This window comes from Chrysochloris asiatica, unplaced genomic scaffold (genome assembly GCF_000296735.1).
Source record: "Chrysochloris asiatica unplaced genomic scaffold, ChrAsi1.0 scaffold00305, whole genome shotgun sequence".
Taxonomy (NCBI): domain Eukaryota; kingdom Metazoa; phylum Chordata; class Mammalia; order Afrosoricida; family Chrysochloridae; genus Chrysochloris; species Chrysochloris asiatica.
In genome coordinates this window covers 915,987-933,640 of record NW_006408823.1, presented here as the reverse complement: position 1 = coordinate 933,640, position 17,654 = coordinate 915,987, and the positions used below count along the sequence as shown (strand labels likewise).

Sequence of the window (17,654 nt, the reverse complement as noted above, 5' to 3'; positions counted from 1 at the left end):
TCATGGCATGGGAAACTCCCCTGAACACATAAGTACGTCATGGCATGGGAATCCTAGACAGAGGGTCAGCAGTGCTGGGTTTCAGTTTATTCGTCCAGTGAGTGGCCATGTATCTTGGGCAAGATCTTAGCTAGTTGTTGTTGAGTCCCCTTCAGTTGGGTCCAACCCATAGCGACCCTGTATAGGGTTTCTGAGGAGCAGCTGGTGGTTCAAGCTGACTTGGCTCCAGCGCATTCTAAAACCTTGACCGCTCATGAGAACAAACAAATTTACCTTAGGTGTGTATATATAGCCAGAATGTTTCTCACAAACAAGGATTGTGAGACTTTATCTCGTGTACTTCGGACATGCTATCAGGAGAGACCAATCCCTGGAAAAGGAGTCATTGATGAAGTCAATGGTCAGCAACCAAGAGGAAGACCCTCAGTGAGCTGCAGTTGTGAGGATGGTGCAGGGTCAGGTCGTGGTGCTTTCTCTAGTGCACAGTGTCACTGTGAGTCAGATGGCACCGAACAAGTAATGACAAAGGAGGTGGGAATGTGCATGGTCACAGTGTCCTCTCAGTATGGGAGCTACTCTTTCATGTGTTCCTTACTGAGGGTAAGAGTCCCTTAACATAAAATGAACCATTTTAAAGTGTATAATTCAGTGGCATTCAGTACACTCGCAGTGGTGCGCAACCATCATCTCTGTCTAATTCCAAGATGTTTCTGTCACCCCAAAAGGAAACTCTCTACCTGTTAACTAGTCGCTGCTCACTTCTCCTTTCCCCGTAGCCCTTGACAACTCCATTCGCTTTCTGGGTCTGTGGACTGACGTACCCCATTTTATTTAGCTTAGTGTTTTCAAGGTTCACCTATGCTGTGGCATATAGCAGAACTTCATTCCTTTTCAGGTCCCCATTTGTTGATCCAGTTATCTGTTGATGGACACTTGGGTTGACCATTGTGCATGATGCTGTTCAGGGATACTCGTGTAGGAAAAAGGTCTCCAAACTTAGCATCATCCTGAACTTAACAACAGGTTGGCTATGTGAGGACAATGAGAAAATTATTCATTCATTTTTTTTTTTTTTTTTTATGTTTTATTGTGAATTATGTGATAGTTTACATGGGAGAACATTAGCTTTACATTCATCTGGTATTATATTTCATTGCCATGGTTACAATCCCCTCCATGCATCATCAACCAACCAAAGGGTACACACCCTGTAAGCCTGCCCCCCGGTCGTCAGCACACAGCCCCCTCTCCTTCTCTGGGTCTAGAGTCCCCAGCTGCTCCATCTCTCCACATCATCATCTCTGCCTCCATCTCTGGCATCACTGCTTCTCTGGGTAGGGTCCCACATTCCTCTCCTTTCCCTTGATGGCCCTGGGGACCTCTGCTCCGGGACTGCAAAGTCAACCCTTCCCCTCGTGTTGCTACAAAATGTCCACCTTTACATTTCCAACCCTGATAGTCAGTTCTGATAACAATTATTTACTATTGTGCTACATGAGTGCCATCCCCATCTCCTGAAAATATGCATTCTTGATCCATGGAGGCTACCCCAGCTTTCAGGGAAAGAAGGACCAAGAAGTGGCTTTTCCTGGTTGGAGGCCTGTGGTCTGAGAGTGACTGGTGGAGGAGGGTGTGTTGTTGCATGGAGGTGGGATGGTGCTTCCTTGGAAGCCAGGTAGATGCCCTATGAGTCAAGACAAACGGGGCCAACAGGGAGTGCCAGGCCGCAGTCTCAGCTAACCCCGCATCCGACGAGCACTGGTGACATCCCCCTTACAGATCCCAGCCTGGGTGGAATGGGGCAGAAGGAATGGGCTCACCTCTCTGTGAGTTCCCCTTATCCCCTGGTCCAAGCTCATGAAGCCTGGCCCCTGAAAGTGATGTGTGATACAGACCAGGCCCCCCTCCACTCTTCCTGCTCTGCTCTTCCTGTGCCCTCAGCTCTCCCAGTAAAGCTATCAGCCCTTAGAAGGGGATCCCCTCAGGAGGGGTTGGCTAAGGCCACTGGGAAGCCCAGGCCCTGCCCTTTTTGGATATCTCCTCCTCAGGCTGTGTCCACTTTAATCTGAGGTAGAGAAGCCAGCAAATGCCTGCCCTTAAGGGGACAGGGCTGGATTTACTAAGGTTGAGAGCCACAAGTCATCCCCTAAGTACTCTGCCTTGTAACCTAAGATGAGCTCGCCTGCAAACACCTGTTTTCACTCCTTTGCTGATAGCAGGATCAAAAGCTGGCGGGCTAATGACTCTAGGAACTGACTCGGGGTGGCATACACTTGCATTTGTAATGTCTTAGAAATATCTCCCCGCGGGCCAGGCTGCACGTGCCTATTAGTATGATTGAAGAAGGCCTTGCTTGAAGGGTTGGTCCAAGTTTCCATCCCAGGAGCTAGCGGGAGAGTCCAGGGTCAAGGACAGGAGATTGTCCAGTGAAGTCCAGCTGCTGACTCCCTTGGAGATGGACTGGGGTTGACAGTTCTTACAGACCCGGATCTGTGGTTTCTACATGGGGGTGGTGGTTGGAGTAATAACACTGCTTATCACACAGGGTAGTTAAGAAGGCCTGCTCAGCAGGTCTACACCACAGTCCAGAAGATGGGAGCTAGATTTACTTAGACACTTTGAGAAGCAACGCAAGTGCCAACCCTGTGAAACTGACCAATAATGTTCTAATCATTTAGAACTGCAAGTCTCTGCCTCGGGTGGCACAGAAGATGTGGCCAATTTGTTGGAGAATCAGTTCTCTGCTGGAGATGCCAGTCTAGAGGAGAAGGAGAGGGCACTTTATGCAGATGTGGGCCCTCCAGAGAAGACCAGCCTCCTGCATTTCCCAGATGGCAGTGAGGCTGAGAGCCCTGAGAAGACCCCACCGGGGACCCCTTCCCAGACCACTGACCCCGAAGACGGCCTGTCCAATGCCACAGCCCCAGAATTCACACCTGGAGACGCTGCTGGACCTGGGCAGGAAGAAACGGGCCAGCCAGGAGCAAGTGTCCTTCCTCCAGACGGGGAAGAGGGGGCCTTGGAAGAGGGACAGCCAGAGCCCGGTTCAGGGGAGGGCCCAGAAGAGGCGCCTGGGAGCGGGCTCCCCACTCAGGGAGCTGACAACGGGGAGGCAGAAGGCCTGGCTGGGAGCGGTGTGATTCTAGAGGAGGCTGCACGGAGTGGAGAGGTTGAGGAAGCACACCCTGTGGAAACAGAAGGCGAGGAGAGCTCAGGGCTCGCTCAGGAACTGGAAATGTCTGGCGGAATACCGGAAGTCGAGTCGGTGCATGAAGAGTCAGAGGTTGATGGTGACTCAGAAGCCAGGTCAGGTCTTGACCAGGGAGAGCCCAGTCCCAGCCAGGAGGCCAGCGCAGAGTTTGGGGGAGTGAAGAGCACCGAGGAGGACAGTCCTCCTCACGGGGTACCTGTACAGGTCCCTGATGAGGCCTCTTCTGAAGAAGAGAGTGGCGATGACCATGAAGGCGAGGAACAAGAAGGAGGAACGCCATCCGAAGAATCTGAGGAGGACAGTGGCAATGGGGCGAGTTCAGAAGAAGCAGGAGCTGCTAGCTCGGAGGAAGCCACGGGATCCCAGGAAACAGCGGAAAGCGCAAGTTACAGAGAGGAGAGAGGCCAGCCCAGTGAGGAGGAACTGAGTATAGACCCCAAGGGCATTGGGGCACAGGACCCCAAAGAGGAGCAGCAGGGTAGGGGACTCCTATGCTTCCTTAGAAACCGCCCTGGTGGTCTTCCAGAAGTCTTGTGGGCAGAGGGACACTTGGGGACAGTTTGGGTGCTTAGCAGGAGGCCCTGTGCAGGGAGGTTCCTTTGGACTGCTCACTAGTCACTTCCTTTAGTTGGAGGGACCAAGAACAAGGGTGTGCCATGGAGGACTAGAGTGCCTGGCCACTCCTGAGTTGGGCCCTCAGGAATGGACCCTGCAGGATGCACTCTGACATGGTTTAAGCTGAAGCCCAGGAGAACAGTGATGGAACCGGAGGTGCTAAGGCCAGCTATGTGAGGGGGGGTGCAGGGATTGGTGAGGATGGGGTTGGAGGCCCCCCCCCCCCAGGTGCCCACATTGGTGGTTGGCACACCAATCCACCTTGAAGACTAGCCTGTTTCAGATGTAGAGAACTGGGACCTAAGGGTGAGCATTGTGAAGGAAAGACTGTCAGGGCCATAGCTAGTGGGCAGCCCCAGGGAGGGTCAGGCCGCATCCACTAAGTGTACTGACTTGGACCAAAAGCTGGCCTTTCATACTAGAGGCATTAAGGTCCAACTTCCGTTTTCCAAGATGGCCTCCCCCACAGGCTTCCTTGCAGGGATTACATTTATATGTTGAAAACGAGCTGTGGTGACACCGTGGTTTAACCTCTGGGTGGCTAGCCAAAAGGTCAGGGGTTCAATCTCACCAGCGACTCCCAGGAGAAAGCTGCAGCTAGTCTGCTTCCTTCAGGTGACTGCCCTGGCAGTTCTGGGGCAGTTCTCCCCTGCCCCACAGGTTGCTAGGAGTCGGAATTAGCTCTCCAGCAACACACCACCACTTGTTGGACATGCTACATACAGGGAGGGGCACCTGCAGCCTAAGCCCCTCTCCTCCCTGTTCTCCCTCTTGGCAGGGAGGGCTGCCTGGGCTTGGTCCAGGTACAGAACCAGACTCGGAGATGCTGCTTGACGTGCACTAATTTTCTGCTTCCCTCCCTGGTGGAAGCAGTCTTCCGCCACTGGGCAGACCTAAGCCCATCAGCCTGGCTGGGTAGAAACAGATGTGATGTTAGAGACCCAGGGGTGGGAGTGTCCCCCTCCTGGGAGCCTGCAGGTCTCATCAAAAGCATCTTTTGCTGGTCCGATGATGAAAAGGCCAATTGGGACAAAACTTCCTGCCGGCTTATCCCCCACCCCTCTCCCTGTGGGGCCCTGATACAACAGTTGTCTGCCTAGCTCCTCCTGGCCGCCCCCCACCCCCACCCCGTTATATCGCTGACCTCTGCTGAACCTTCCTGCTCCCACCACTTGCCTGCTCGCTGTGGCCCAGTGCCTGGATCTCCTTCCTGTGTCTTGCTAACTCCTCCTGACTAGAGGCTTTGCTGTTCCTGGAACCCACCCCCATCACCCAGTTAACTCCTATTCACACAGCAGACCTCAAGCTAATACTTGGCTTCCTCAGGGGAGCCTTCCCTGGCTGCTTATGTGCCCGCATTTAACTTTGTAAGAGTTGATTTTATTGTCATTGTTGAGCATATCCCCAGTGCCTCCATGTACGGTCATCCCGCCCCACTAACAGAAAGTCAAGGCGCTCTGAATTTCCTGCCTCGTGTTTCAGTTGCTACTGTCAGTTGGTTCCTCTGTGTAGTTCTTTAAAAAAGCATAATGCTCCAGGCAGAGTAGTTGTGGTTGGTTTTTTAAAAAACTAATTAAACTATTGTTTGGGTTAAAGATTTCTGGGGGCATGTGTGATTTAAGGTTTAAAGATTCTTTTAGGACAAAAGTTTCTGGGGTTCATCCAGCACCTGTGACTTCAGAAAATCTGTATCCCGTGAGGATTTGAAATTCTAGTCTACATTTCCCTTCTTTTGCTCAGGACTCTGACAGTTTCTGCTCAGAATGTTGAGTAACCTTACAGCTTTTTGAGTTTTTCCTTTCAGAGCCCATATCAGAGTTTGTAATTATGACTCACTTTAAAGATGATTTATCATCTCTCTTCCTATAAGGAAGCCTCCAGGTTGGTGTGTACCACGTGTTCACAGCCAGGTGCTTGGTGCCCGGCAAATAGTAGGTGCTCCATACATACCTGTCAAATAAGTAAAATGGTTACAGAGCTTAAGAGACTTTGTGTTTGGAGTTTCAAATGCTGCCTCCAGAACCCGGTTCTGTTCCACTGGGCCTCACTGAGTTCCTGTCCCAGGTTGGCCCCTGCCTGCCTCTGTAGGGCCTTAGAGTCCCTTGGTTCTCTTAAGTGGCTCCCACCTGATCCTCCTCTGTGCTTTTCTCCCCAGAAGAGACGGAGGATGTGAGTGAAGAAGCCGTATTGCGTGATCGCTCCCACATTGAGAAAACTCTGATGCTGAATGAGGACAAGCCAGCTGATGACTATTCAGGTACCAGTGGAGTACAGTGTGGCTGGGGTTGGCCTCTGGCTGGGGCTGGGGCTAGCTGAGGCTGAGGAGGCGGGAGCAGCATGGACTAAGCTGGAAGGCAGAGGGAACCAGAGCCAGGAGAGCAGGAAGGTTTTGAGTAGGGTCTGCAGTGGGACCCCTGGGCTGGCAGAAAGGAGGAAAGGTAGTCTGGGCACAGGGACCCACACATGGGGCGCCATGGGCTACTGCAGCCTGTCTGTCTCAGCAGGAGAGGACTGGCAATAAGAATGCCTCACATTTGTGGATGGTGTGGTTTTATTGGCTGTTTATAAAGCCTGTTCATCACGTTTTGTTTCTGCAGTTTATAAAGCCCTTGTGTCTGGTATTTAGTTCCCTCCTTGTGGTAACCCAAGATTATAGCAGGGCTGGTTGTCTCACTGACAGCCACATACAGACAGCTACCCTGACCTTACACACCTGCGGGGTGGCTGAGTGAGGGTAGAGCTCAGCTCTGATAGCCTTTCTCTCTGTCTTGCAGCCTCACCCCTGCAGGCATTGGGCACTTTAGGGTGTGAGTCTTCCCTCCCAGGTGCACCCGGAGTGCAGTGATGGTGAGGGTGCAGGGTGACGTGTCTCCTAGCCTTCCATGGCCAAGACAAACATAAGGAAGGTGGGAGCAGAGAGGAAAGCAGTGGGCTCTCACTGCCACAGAAGGGTTTCAGTTACTGTGCCCTATGGGGACAGCAGGACTGGAACCCTCCATGGAGATAGAGAAGGAGAAGAAAGTTAGGTTAAATCTGTTCAGGAGGCTCTGTGGGGGCAGAGGTGCAGGAGAGTATCCTTTGGTTGGAAGATTTCTGAGGTTTTGGGATGTGGATCAACTTGCTGTAGGAATTCACAGTAGCTGGGCTGCAAAGCCCACCTCCCCCACGGCCGTCCCCACTTACAGCACTGGGTGTGGTCTACCCCACCTCACCTTCCCTTCTCCGGTCTCTGTTCCAGCGGTGCTGCAACGGCTTCGGAAAATCTATCATTCATCCATCAAGCCCCTAGAGCAGTCTTACAAGTACAACGAGCTCCGGCAGCACGAGATCACAGGTACAGCCCCCGGGGACCCCACATGTGTCCACAGTCACGGGTGTACAGCCTCCGGGGACCCCCACGTGTGTCCGCGGTCATGGGTACAGCCCCCGGGGACCCCCACGTGTGTCCACGGTCATGGGTACAGCCCCCGGGGACCCCACGTGTGTCCACGGTCATGGGTGTACAGCCCCCGGGGACCCCACGTGTGTCCACGGTCATGGGTGTACAGCCCCCGGGGACCCCCACGTGTGTCCACGGTCATGGGTACAGCCCCTGGGTCCCCCCCATATGTGTCCTTCCATATGTGTCCATGAGGAGATAGGAAGGAACAGATATTCCCTTTCGTTGTGATCACACTGCCATCCAACGTTTCCTACTCATGGGCACCCCATGCACCGTAGAACAAGATACCGCCTAGCCCTGCAGTGTCCCCATGATCCATTGCGTATCAGAACTTGATGAAAACCCCATGAGGTTTTCAGCGGCTGCTTTTCAGAAGTAAATAACCAGGCCTCCTAGTCTGGACAAAGTGCCACAATTTACAAGGAGGTGTTTTGTTTTAATTTTTTGTGTGTGAATTGAGTGATAGTTTACATAGGAGATGGGAGAATATTGGCATAATACCATCGTTTATTGCAGTGATTACAAGCTCCTCCTTGTATCATCATTCAACAGTATTTGCTTCTATTCCTTCTGGTTTTTGTTTTTGTTTTTTTTGGATGTACACAAACTCACTCAGGAATATATAATTATTTAAGCAACCAAAGGGCACCTTCTGCACACAGCCTGCCTCCTGGCTACCTGCACACAGCCTTTCTCTTTCCATCTGTCTAGTGCCCTCTACAGATAGTGTTTTAAAAGACCTGTTTAAAGTGTTAAAAAGCAGAGATGTCATTTTGAGCACTAAGGTGCACCCAACCCAAATCTTGGTATTTTTCATTGTCTCATGTACATGCAAAAGCTGGACAGTGAATAAGGAATACCAAAGAAGAAATGGTGCCTTTGACTTACGGTGTTGGTGAAGAGCATTTAATATACCATGGACCTCTAGGAGAATGAACAAATCTTGGAAGAAATGCAGCAAGGATGTTGAGACTTTGTCTCTTATACTTCGGACTTGTCATCAAGAGGGATCAGTCCCTCCCCCACATCCCAAAAAAAAACAGCTAAAGAGGATAGAGAGAAACACTGTTAACTGATGATATATAGAGGGGATAATAATCAATGTAATGAAACAAGCTATATGAATGGTTGAATGTGAAGCTGATGATGTGCCCTGTAAACTTTCACTCAATGCAAAATAAAAACATTTAATAAAAAAAAAAAAAGTTAATTGGTTCAACAATTACAAGCCATTTTGGTAAAATCTAATAAAGTGAAACATATGCCTACCCTAAAAAAAAAAAAAAAAAGAGGGATCAGTCCCTGGAAAAACAGTATCTTGTTTGGTAAAGTAGATGGTCAGCAAAAAAGTGAAGCTCCTCAGAGGGATAGCTTGCCATGTCAGGGCCTCTGGGTGCTGCAGCATGGGGCAGGCTTGCTTCTGGGGTCCCCAGGGTTGCCGTGGGTTGGAACTGATTCAGAGGCACCTCACCACCACAGCAGCACTTCCTGTTTAGTTTAGTCCTGCTTCAAGAATTCAGATTTTTATTTCCAATACACTAACACTCAAGCAGAAGGGGTCCCCATTTGCTTCTGGCCCAGATCCCACCCCTTCTCCTTATCACGTTCCCATTCTGCTTCCCTTGGGTCTGTAGTCTTAAAAATTGGTTTTCAAAATAATAAAACAGATCAAAGAAAAAGTTCAATTGTGCAGAATAGCACAGATGGAAAAATTAAAATCTCTTTCATGATCTCCACCTTTTCTAATTCCTCCTCAAAGATACCCACTGTCATAGTTTTTTGGGAATACTTCCAGACATTTCCTTGGCATACATAGGTTTATAAAAGTAGATCACTTTGTATTTTAAAAATGAGGTCATGTTGTTCAAACTGGGTACGTTGGTTTTGCCTGGGTGCCACTGACTCATGTCTGATGTCTACTGACCTCATGTGACCGAATGGAAGTACCCTGTAGGTTGACCTAGTCTGTAATCAATATTGGAGCAAATAACCACGTCTTTCACCCTTGGAGCCACTGAGTGAGGTCACGACACCAGATTTTCAGTTAGCCGTCAAGCGCTTAGCCATTGTGCCACCAGGTCGCCTCAGGGTGTTGTGAAGTGCTGTCATATCGGTACCAACTCATAATGACCTTGTATAAAGCTTCCAAGAAGCAGCTGGTGGGTTTGAACCGCTGACTTGTGTGATTCAGCAGTCCTATGCTTATCCTACAGTGCCATACCAGGACTAAGGGTATTAGAAGGTATGTAGTACCCTCTTTTAGTGAAGAGGAACCTGTATATATGCCAGCAGTGCTCCCTGCTGTAAAGATCGAAAACAGTAGCACCCAGAAAAGGCTGCCTTATGCCCAGCTCAGAGAGCTTGAAGCACACGGTTTCCCTCAGCATCTGTAGTCTGTTTAAGAGCCTCTTTATGGACTCTGTTTGTTGATAAGCAGGATTTCTGCCTCCTCCCCTTCCTGCCCCTGAGATAGGTTTGACCCCAGAGAGCTGTGTGCATCTTGCTGTATTTACAGTGGTGGTGGTCTGCCATGGAGTCAGTTCTGACTCATAGTGACCCTATGTAGGGTTTCTGAGGCTGTAAATCTTTATAGGAGCAGAAATCCTCATCTTTCTCCCATGGAAAGGCTGGTAGTTTTGAACTGCTGACCTTGAGATTAGCAGCCTGACTTGTAACCACTATGCTACCAGAGCCCCTTGCGTTTGTAGTGGAAGGGTCAAAATGTGATCATTTTCCGGCAGCACACATGTGCTACTAGAAGACGAGACCATCTGTGTTGGAATAAGTACAACCAGAATGCTCCTTAGAAACCAAGCTAGCCAAAGTATGTCTTTCATACTTTGGACATAACAGTAGGGACCAGTCCCTCTCATACTTTGGACATAACAGTAGGGACAGCAGAAGGACATCATGCTTGGTAAAGTGAGGGACAGCGAAACGAGGGAGATCCCAGTGAGATGGATTAGCACAGTGGTAGTAAGAGTGGGCTCTAATGTAGTAGCAATTGTGAGGATGGCGCGGGACCAGGCAGTGTTTTGTTGTTGGACGTAGGGTTGCTATGGTGGGAACCGATTTGATGGCACCTAACAACAACACTCCAGTCTTGGTTTTCTCGGACTCGGCTTTGCCTTAAACCCAAACTTTATTGCTGTCAAATTAAGTCCAACTCCTAACTGACCCTACAGAACAGAGTAGAACTGCCCCGTCTGGTTTCCAAGGCTGTTAATCTGTACAGGAGCAGACTGCCTGGCCTTTGTCCTGAGGAGGGGCTGATGGGTTCAGTTAACCACCGAGTGCCTAACCACAACCAGGCTTCCTTACACTGGGAATGTGCCTCAAAAACTGCCAACTCAGTTTGTGTTCTTGGACACTGGTAAGCTTGTCATGGACTGTGGAAGTTGACATGTGAGCCCAGCTCTGGGCCCCAGGGTGGGGCAGAGTTTGAACCAGGGATGTCAGTGGTTACAGCTAAGGACTGAGTAAAGAGAGTTGGGGACTGGAGAGCGGGAATGAGAACTGTGGAGGCTGAGGCCAGGCAGGCCTGATGTCTACCCTGGTGGTTCAAAGTTCTGTCTGTTATCAATCAAGAGACCGAAATTCTCATCTCTCCATGTCTCCTTTAGACCTCAACCAGGACACCTCGCCCATAGTGAACTTTGAGTCATTGTTGAATTTACTCAGATCCTCCTCCCGGTGTAGATGTGCCAAGACTCTGTCTGTGCAAGGCCCACATCACACCATGCCTTCTGCTGTTGTTTAACTGAGAGAACACACTTACAGAGCAAGGACAGTGTCACTGGTTGCTTCATGCTGTCTGATCAGCGTGTTGTTGTTAGGTGCTGCCCTATTGGTTCCAGATCTCAGCAACAGAATGAAGCGCTGCCCAGTCCTGTATCACCCTCACCGTGGTTATGTTTGAGCCCATTGCTGCAGACACCATGTCAGTTCATCTCACTGGGGTTCGTCCTCATTTCCACTGTCTTTTTCCTGGGATGGTTCCTCCTGATCACGTGTCCAAAGTATAGGAGACAGAATCTCATACCCTCACTCCTAAGGAGCATTCTAACTGTACTCCTTTGAAGACAGGTTGGTTGGTTCTTCTGGCAGTCCATGGTGCTTTCAGCATTCTTAGCCAACTCCAAAATTCAAATGCATCAATTCTTCTTTGGTCTTCCTTATTCAGTGTTCAGCTTTTACGTGCATAGGAAGCAATTGAAAAATCCACTACAGGTAAAAAATAAGGCTGTCTTCTGTGAAGATCGACAGCCTCAAAACCCCTGTGTAAAGTCACTGTGAGTCACAGTGATCTCTAAGGCAGTGGGTTTGGGCTGTTTGTTTTCTGGTAATCCATGGTACTTTCAATATTCTTGTTGTTAAGTACTGTTGAGATGGTTCCAACTCAGTGACTCTGTATAGGTTTTCCAAGGAACGTATGGTAGATTTGAACTGCCAGCTTTGTAGTTAGCAGTCTAGTGTTTACCCCACAGTGCCACAGCATAATTCAAAACCATCAGTTCTCCAGTCTTCCTTGTTCGTTGTCTGGCTTTCACATGCATATGAGGCGATTGAAGATACCATGGCTTTGGGTCAGGAGCACCTTAGTCCTCTAAGTAACATCTTTAGCGCTTTAAAGAGGTCTTTTGCAGCAGGTTTGCTCAATGCAATGTCATTACATTTATTTAAATCCTGCCACTCAGATTCATAGCAGGGTGCTATGAATACATGAACCACTCCAGTAGGAAGAAGCCTTGTGGATTCACCCTCCTTTCTAACTCCTGTTCCCACAGACGGGGAGATCACATCTAAGCCCATGGTGCTGTTCTTGGGACCGTGGAGTGTCGGTAAATCAACCATGATAAACTACCTCCTGGGCTTGGAAGATACTCGCTACCAGCTCTACACAGGTAATAAATAGATATTACCTTGTGTGATTGTTGGTATTCAAATGACCTATGTAAAGTCCTATGAAAAATGAAAACATTTACATGAGCACTTCAGCAAAACCCTCCTGGAAACACTGGGGTGTGGGGACAGCCTTGAATTCCCAACTGATGCTTTCCCTTGTGTTTAGGTGCTGAGCCCACCACCTCGGAGTTCACGGTCCTCATGCATGGGCCCAAGCTGAAGACCATTGAGGGCATTGTCATGGCTGCTGACAGTACCCGCTCCTTCTCACCCCTGGAGAAGTTTGGTCAGAACTTTCTGGAGAAGCTGATTGGCATTGAAGTTCCCCATAAACTTTTAGAGCGGGTCACTTTTGTGGATACACCAGGCATCATTGAGAACCGCAAGCAGCAAGAAAGAGGTAATTGAGGCCAGCTCTGTGAACAGCTGGAGTTCTGCCTTAGGAGCCCATTGTCCACAGCAAGTGGTAGGCAGGGAGAGGAGCACGTTGGCCAGTGCTCACTCAGGAGATGCAGCCTCTGCTCCCACCTCCTCCTTGTCACTGTGCTGCCACATACCCTCCTCTTTCCCCAGGGATTGCTTTGGTGTGGAGACAATGTAGATAGATAGATGTTTATATAAAGGAAATGGCTTATATAAAGGAAGTGTCTTTATATAAAGGAAGTGTCTTCCAGGAAACAGCTCCTAAAGGTCCAAGCTGGAGCTGAATTGCCTTTGGGAAGTTGATGCATTCCTAAGTGATTAAAACCCAAAAGCCCACTGCCGTTGGGAGTCAGCTGTGACTCAGTTGTGTAGAACTCTACCCCCAGGGTTTCCGAGCGAGACTGTAAATCTTTATGGAATAAGGTGGCCTCATCTTTCTTCCATGAATCTACTGGGAGAAAGATGGTGGGTTCCAACAATCAACCTTTTGGTTGGCAGCTTAATGCTTAATCTACTGCATCACCAGAACACCTGTTGAGTGATCAAGGGCCTGGACTTACCCCAATACAGGCGTACCTGTCTCTAGGTAACTGGGGTCTGGGATTCTTCTCTTCCCAGTTCCTGCTTTACTAGACTGGCTTCAGCGTAAATCTCTGTCAGGTTTCACAGGTCTCCAGAAGGCAGGATTCCAGACTGTGACCTGGTGTGGTAGTGCACCAGGTGGCACCGTCACACAGGGCTGTCAGCAGAGATGAGTCCAGCAGGACCCTTGGAGAAATACACACAGATGGTAGATCCCATTTTATGGTTATAACTCCTACTTTATGGTTATAACCGGGGACCCCTGCTGGCACTGTGGTTTGTGTATTGGCAGTTCATACCCACTGGCTGCTTTTTGGGAGAAAGGTGAGGCTGCCTGTGTGTTCCTGTCAAGATTTCCAGACTCAGAAACCCTATCTAGGGATGCTGTAAGTCAGAATCAACTCAGTGGTAGAGGGTTTAGGTTTGTTTTGTTTTTTTGGCTATAATCAGACCATGTTTTGTTATTAGTAATAATATTATCACTAATAATTAGAATAGTAAATTAACATTTATTGTGCTCCCACTATGTACTGGATAATTTTATAGATTACTGAGTGATCATTGTAAAAAAAAACTTTCAAAGAGAGGTAGTCCTTTTTTCATTTTGAAAATAAGCAAACTTGAGGAACTAAGAAATGGAGAGAATTGAAATAGATCAGGCACGCCTAGGTGAGAGGTGCTGTGTGTATTGGGTTCTTTCCAGACTTACATCACCATTGTTGTCTTTATATCAACTTAGGCATTCTTGTCATCTTGTAGCTAAAGCTTAGAAATCTTTAGTGTGCAGCTGGCCAGTGGGAAAGCTCAATTCCAAGCCATGCTTTGCTGTCAGCTCCGTGTTTCCTTCCCTTCAATACTGCATTGTCTCTCACACATTCTTCCAATGTGAGACTTCTTTCCTTCAACTTCTTTGCCATTATCCCATTTTATTACTTTTTAGACAGCACGAAAAGCTGCATTTAGAAAATAACATTTCACGTCCCTGTAGACTTGGATTCCACTGCTGCTTAAAACAAACATCAGTCTGTTCTTGGTTGAAGGTTGACAAGGGATTGTTGTTGTCACGTGCTGTTGAGGAGGTTGCACCTCATAGCGATCCTATGTAGGGTTTCCAAGGCTTTAAGTCTTTTCAGGAGTAGAAAGCCTTTCTCTTGCAGAGCGGCAGGCGTGGGCTGGAACCATGGACCTTGTGGTTCACAGTCCAGTGCCTGTTGTATGGACCCCCACTGTGCCCCCTTCATATAGATAGATGTTTATATAAAGGAACTGGCTCATGCAGTTGTTGTTGTTGTTGTTGTGAAGTGCCATCGAGTCGGTTCCAACCCATAGCGACCCTGTGTAGGGGTTTCTGCGGAGCGGCTGGTGAGCTTGAACCGCCGACCTTGCAGTTCAAACTGACTGCAGTCCAGTGCATTAACCCACAGCGATACAGCAGGACTCCACTAGCAGTTTGTTTCCAAGTCTGTGGGTCAGATGTCAGGCTGGAGGCTTGTCCTGACTCGGGGTAGCCGCAGGAGCTGATGAACCCAGCATCATCAGGTCAGACACGAGATTGGTGGTGGTATGCTGGGGTTGGTTCTGATTCATAGTGATCCTCTCTAGGGTTTCCGAGGCTGTAAAGCTTCACAAGAGCAGAAAGTCTCATCTTTCCTCCGTGGAATGGCTGACTGGTAGTATTGAACTGCTAACCTTGAGGTTAGCAGCCCAACTTGTAACCACTATGCTACCAGAGCTCCTTGTAGTCAGAAGGTTGAAAGCAAATTCAACTAAGGTCATCAAGTAAGATGGCAGGCCGGGCAGCAAACCTAGCTCCCCAATTTAAGCACCTAGGGGCACCCCACTGTAAAAGCAAGCTTCCTGCTCGAAGTTACTCAGCTTTCCTTTTCCGTGGACTGGGAGGCCTCTGCTCTGGTTAATGTTCTGATTCTTGGCTCCATGGCTACTGCTCAGGTGTCAGCTTTCTGTCCCTGGGTTGAGGAGGTTCAGTGTGTGGGGGTCTTGGGGTCCAAAGGATACACTCCACTTCTGACTCTTCTTCTCGAATGGTGGTGAGATTCCCCTCTTCTGCTTCAGAGGTGGCTCATTTGAACCCAAGTAGAGTTTTCACAACTACTGTGAACTCTGTTACAGCACGGCCGAATCACATCATCCTGTCAGTGTCTGCTCCCACCATTTCTTACCCAGACTTAGCAGGAAAAGTGTTATTTGATGCACGTTACAAAGACAAGGCTAGAAAAACCATATTAAGTGATTCACTGCCTTGTAATATCCTTCATCACCCACTGACAAAATTCTGTCCCTTCACCATCACCAGTGAATGGGCTGAGGCTTTACTCAAAGGGTTATATTTGGTGTGTTTGGTATATTTTCCTGGGACAAAGGCCCCATATTCTTTTAAAAAATGTTTTATTGTGAATTATGTGATAGTTTACATGGGAGAACATTAGCTTTACATTCATCCTATTGTATATCATTTCATTGGCATGGTTACAATCCCCTCCATGCATCATCAACCATCCAAAGGATATACCCTGCAAGCCTGCCCCCTGGTTGTCAGCACACAGCCCCTTTCCCTCTCTGGGTCTAGAGTCCCCAGCCGCTCCATCTTTCCACGTCATCATCGCTACCTCCATCTCTGGCATCACTGTTTTTCTGGGTAGGGTCCCACACTCCATTCTTCTCCCTTGATGGTCCCAGGGACCTCCGTTCCTGGACTGCAAAGTCAACCACTCCCCTCCTTTTGCTACAAAACGTCTGCCTTTACATTTCCAACCCTCACAATCAGTCCTGATAACAATTACTAACTATTGTATCACAAGAGTCTTATCCCTATCTCCTTTCATCAGCCCCATCCAGACAGATTGGCTACTACTCAGTGGAGAATCTGCCTTCCTCCGCACCCTCTGGATCTAGGCTTCCTCTTGAAAGCTTGTAAGCCAGTCACTTCTTGCCTTTGTAGCCCCCCCCATTTTGGGTAGCCAATGTCTAAGTTGCCCATCTCTGTCTATTCTGTGTATGGACGGGGTAAGGCCCCATATTCTTGATATTGATTTGGACTTTTCTTTTACTCTAGTCTCACAGAGCTGTCCTTCCTCAGATCTGTTAATCCTGCTAAATTTTGAAGCCCTTCTTTATTTTCTCCTGAACTTCTTTAACCTTTCCCTTCCCACAGTGACCAGAATGTCAGTAATAGGATTTGTCTTTTTAATTCCTTAACTACTAAGTGTACTGTCAGCCATAATTCCTTGATACTTTATTATCAGCTTTGTTTCACATTCCCTGAATAGACATGACATATATATATATATATGTCTCTGTGTATGCATGCTTATATATGTGTGTGTATCTATATGTTGTTATTGAGTGTCATCAAGTTGGTTCCAACTCAAAGCGACACTGTGTAGGACTTCCAAGGAGCATCTATCTAATGGGTTTGAGCTGCAAACCTTTAAGTTAGCATGCTTGGCCAAAGTTAGAAGTTGTGTTCTACCTAACTTCCCCTCGACACTCCCCCGAGTCCCTGCAGTCTGACTTATGGCAACCCCATCGGAGTAGAACTGTGCTCCATGAGGTTTTTCAATGATAGAGTTTTCAGAAGCAGTCACCAGGCTTTTCTTCCAAGGCACATCTGGATGAACTCAAACCTCCAACCCATGGTAAGCAGCCCAGTGTGGCTATTAACCTTTTGCCCTAGTCAGGGACTCCAAAATCACCGTATGTGCTCATATTTAAGAACTGTTTGCTAAAGAACAATTGCTAAGTAATTGCTTTAAATGAAATTAAACTTTGAAAATGTAATTTCTAGTTTCCCTCCTTGAACAAAGAGTTGGTCTTTCTGTGATTATAATCTGTGACCACTGTTTGAAAATCATGTTTAATTATTTAATTATTCTTCTGCTAAGCCTTGGAAAATGGAAACAGGCACGCATAATTTAAGTGATTGAATGGGACCACATATATCTATCCCACCTGAATTTAGAGATCATCTGAAGAACATTAAAGACCAAAGACTAGAAGAGTTGTGGGATGACATCAAGAACATCATACATGAAGAAAGCAAAAAGTCATTAAGAAGACAAGAGAGAAGGAAAAGGTCAAAATGAATATCAGAAGAGACACTGAAACTTGTTCTCCAGAGTAGAGATGCTAAACCAAATGGAAGAAATGAGGTCCAAGAGCTGAACAGAAAATTTCAAAGATCAACTCGAGAAGATAAAGCCAAATATTACAACAAAATGTGCAAAGATCTGGAATCAGAAAACCAAAAAGGAAGAACACGCTCAGCATTACTCAAGCTGGGGGAACTCAAGAAAAAATTCAAGCCTCAACTTGCGTTATTGAAAGATTCTCTGGGAAAATTATTGATTGGTACAGAAAGCATCAAAAGAAGATGGAAGGAATACACAGAGTTATTGTGCCAAAAGGTAATGGTTAATGTTCAGCCGTTTCAAGAGGTAGCATATGATCAAGAGCCAG

The 17,654-nt window shown here is 48.0% G+C and overlaps 1 protein-coding gene across 2 annotated transcripts in view; it reads left to right on the top strand.

Annotated features, from left to right (window-relative positions):
- SRL (sarcalumenin) overlaps nt 1–17,654 on the top strand; it is a 57,714-nt gene that overhangs the window by 36,324 nt on the left and 3,736 nt on the right. The window contains exons 2-5 of one of the 2 annotated variants that reach the window (XM_006874876.1): nt 5,982–6,083; nt 7,065–7,160; nt 12,056–12,172; nt 12,340–12,573. In XM_006874876.1, the coding sequence (XP_006874938.1) occupies nt 5,982–6,083; nt 7,065–7,160; nt 12,056–12,172; nt 12,340–12,573 (549 nt within the window). The remainder of the gene's footprint in view (nt 1–5,981; nt 6,084–7,064; nt 7,161–12,055; nt 12,173–12,339; nt 12,574–17,654) is intronic. The other variant, XM_006874877.1, reaches the window with a different exon arrangement.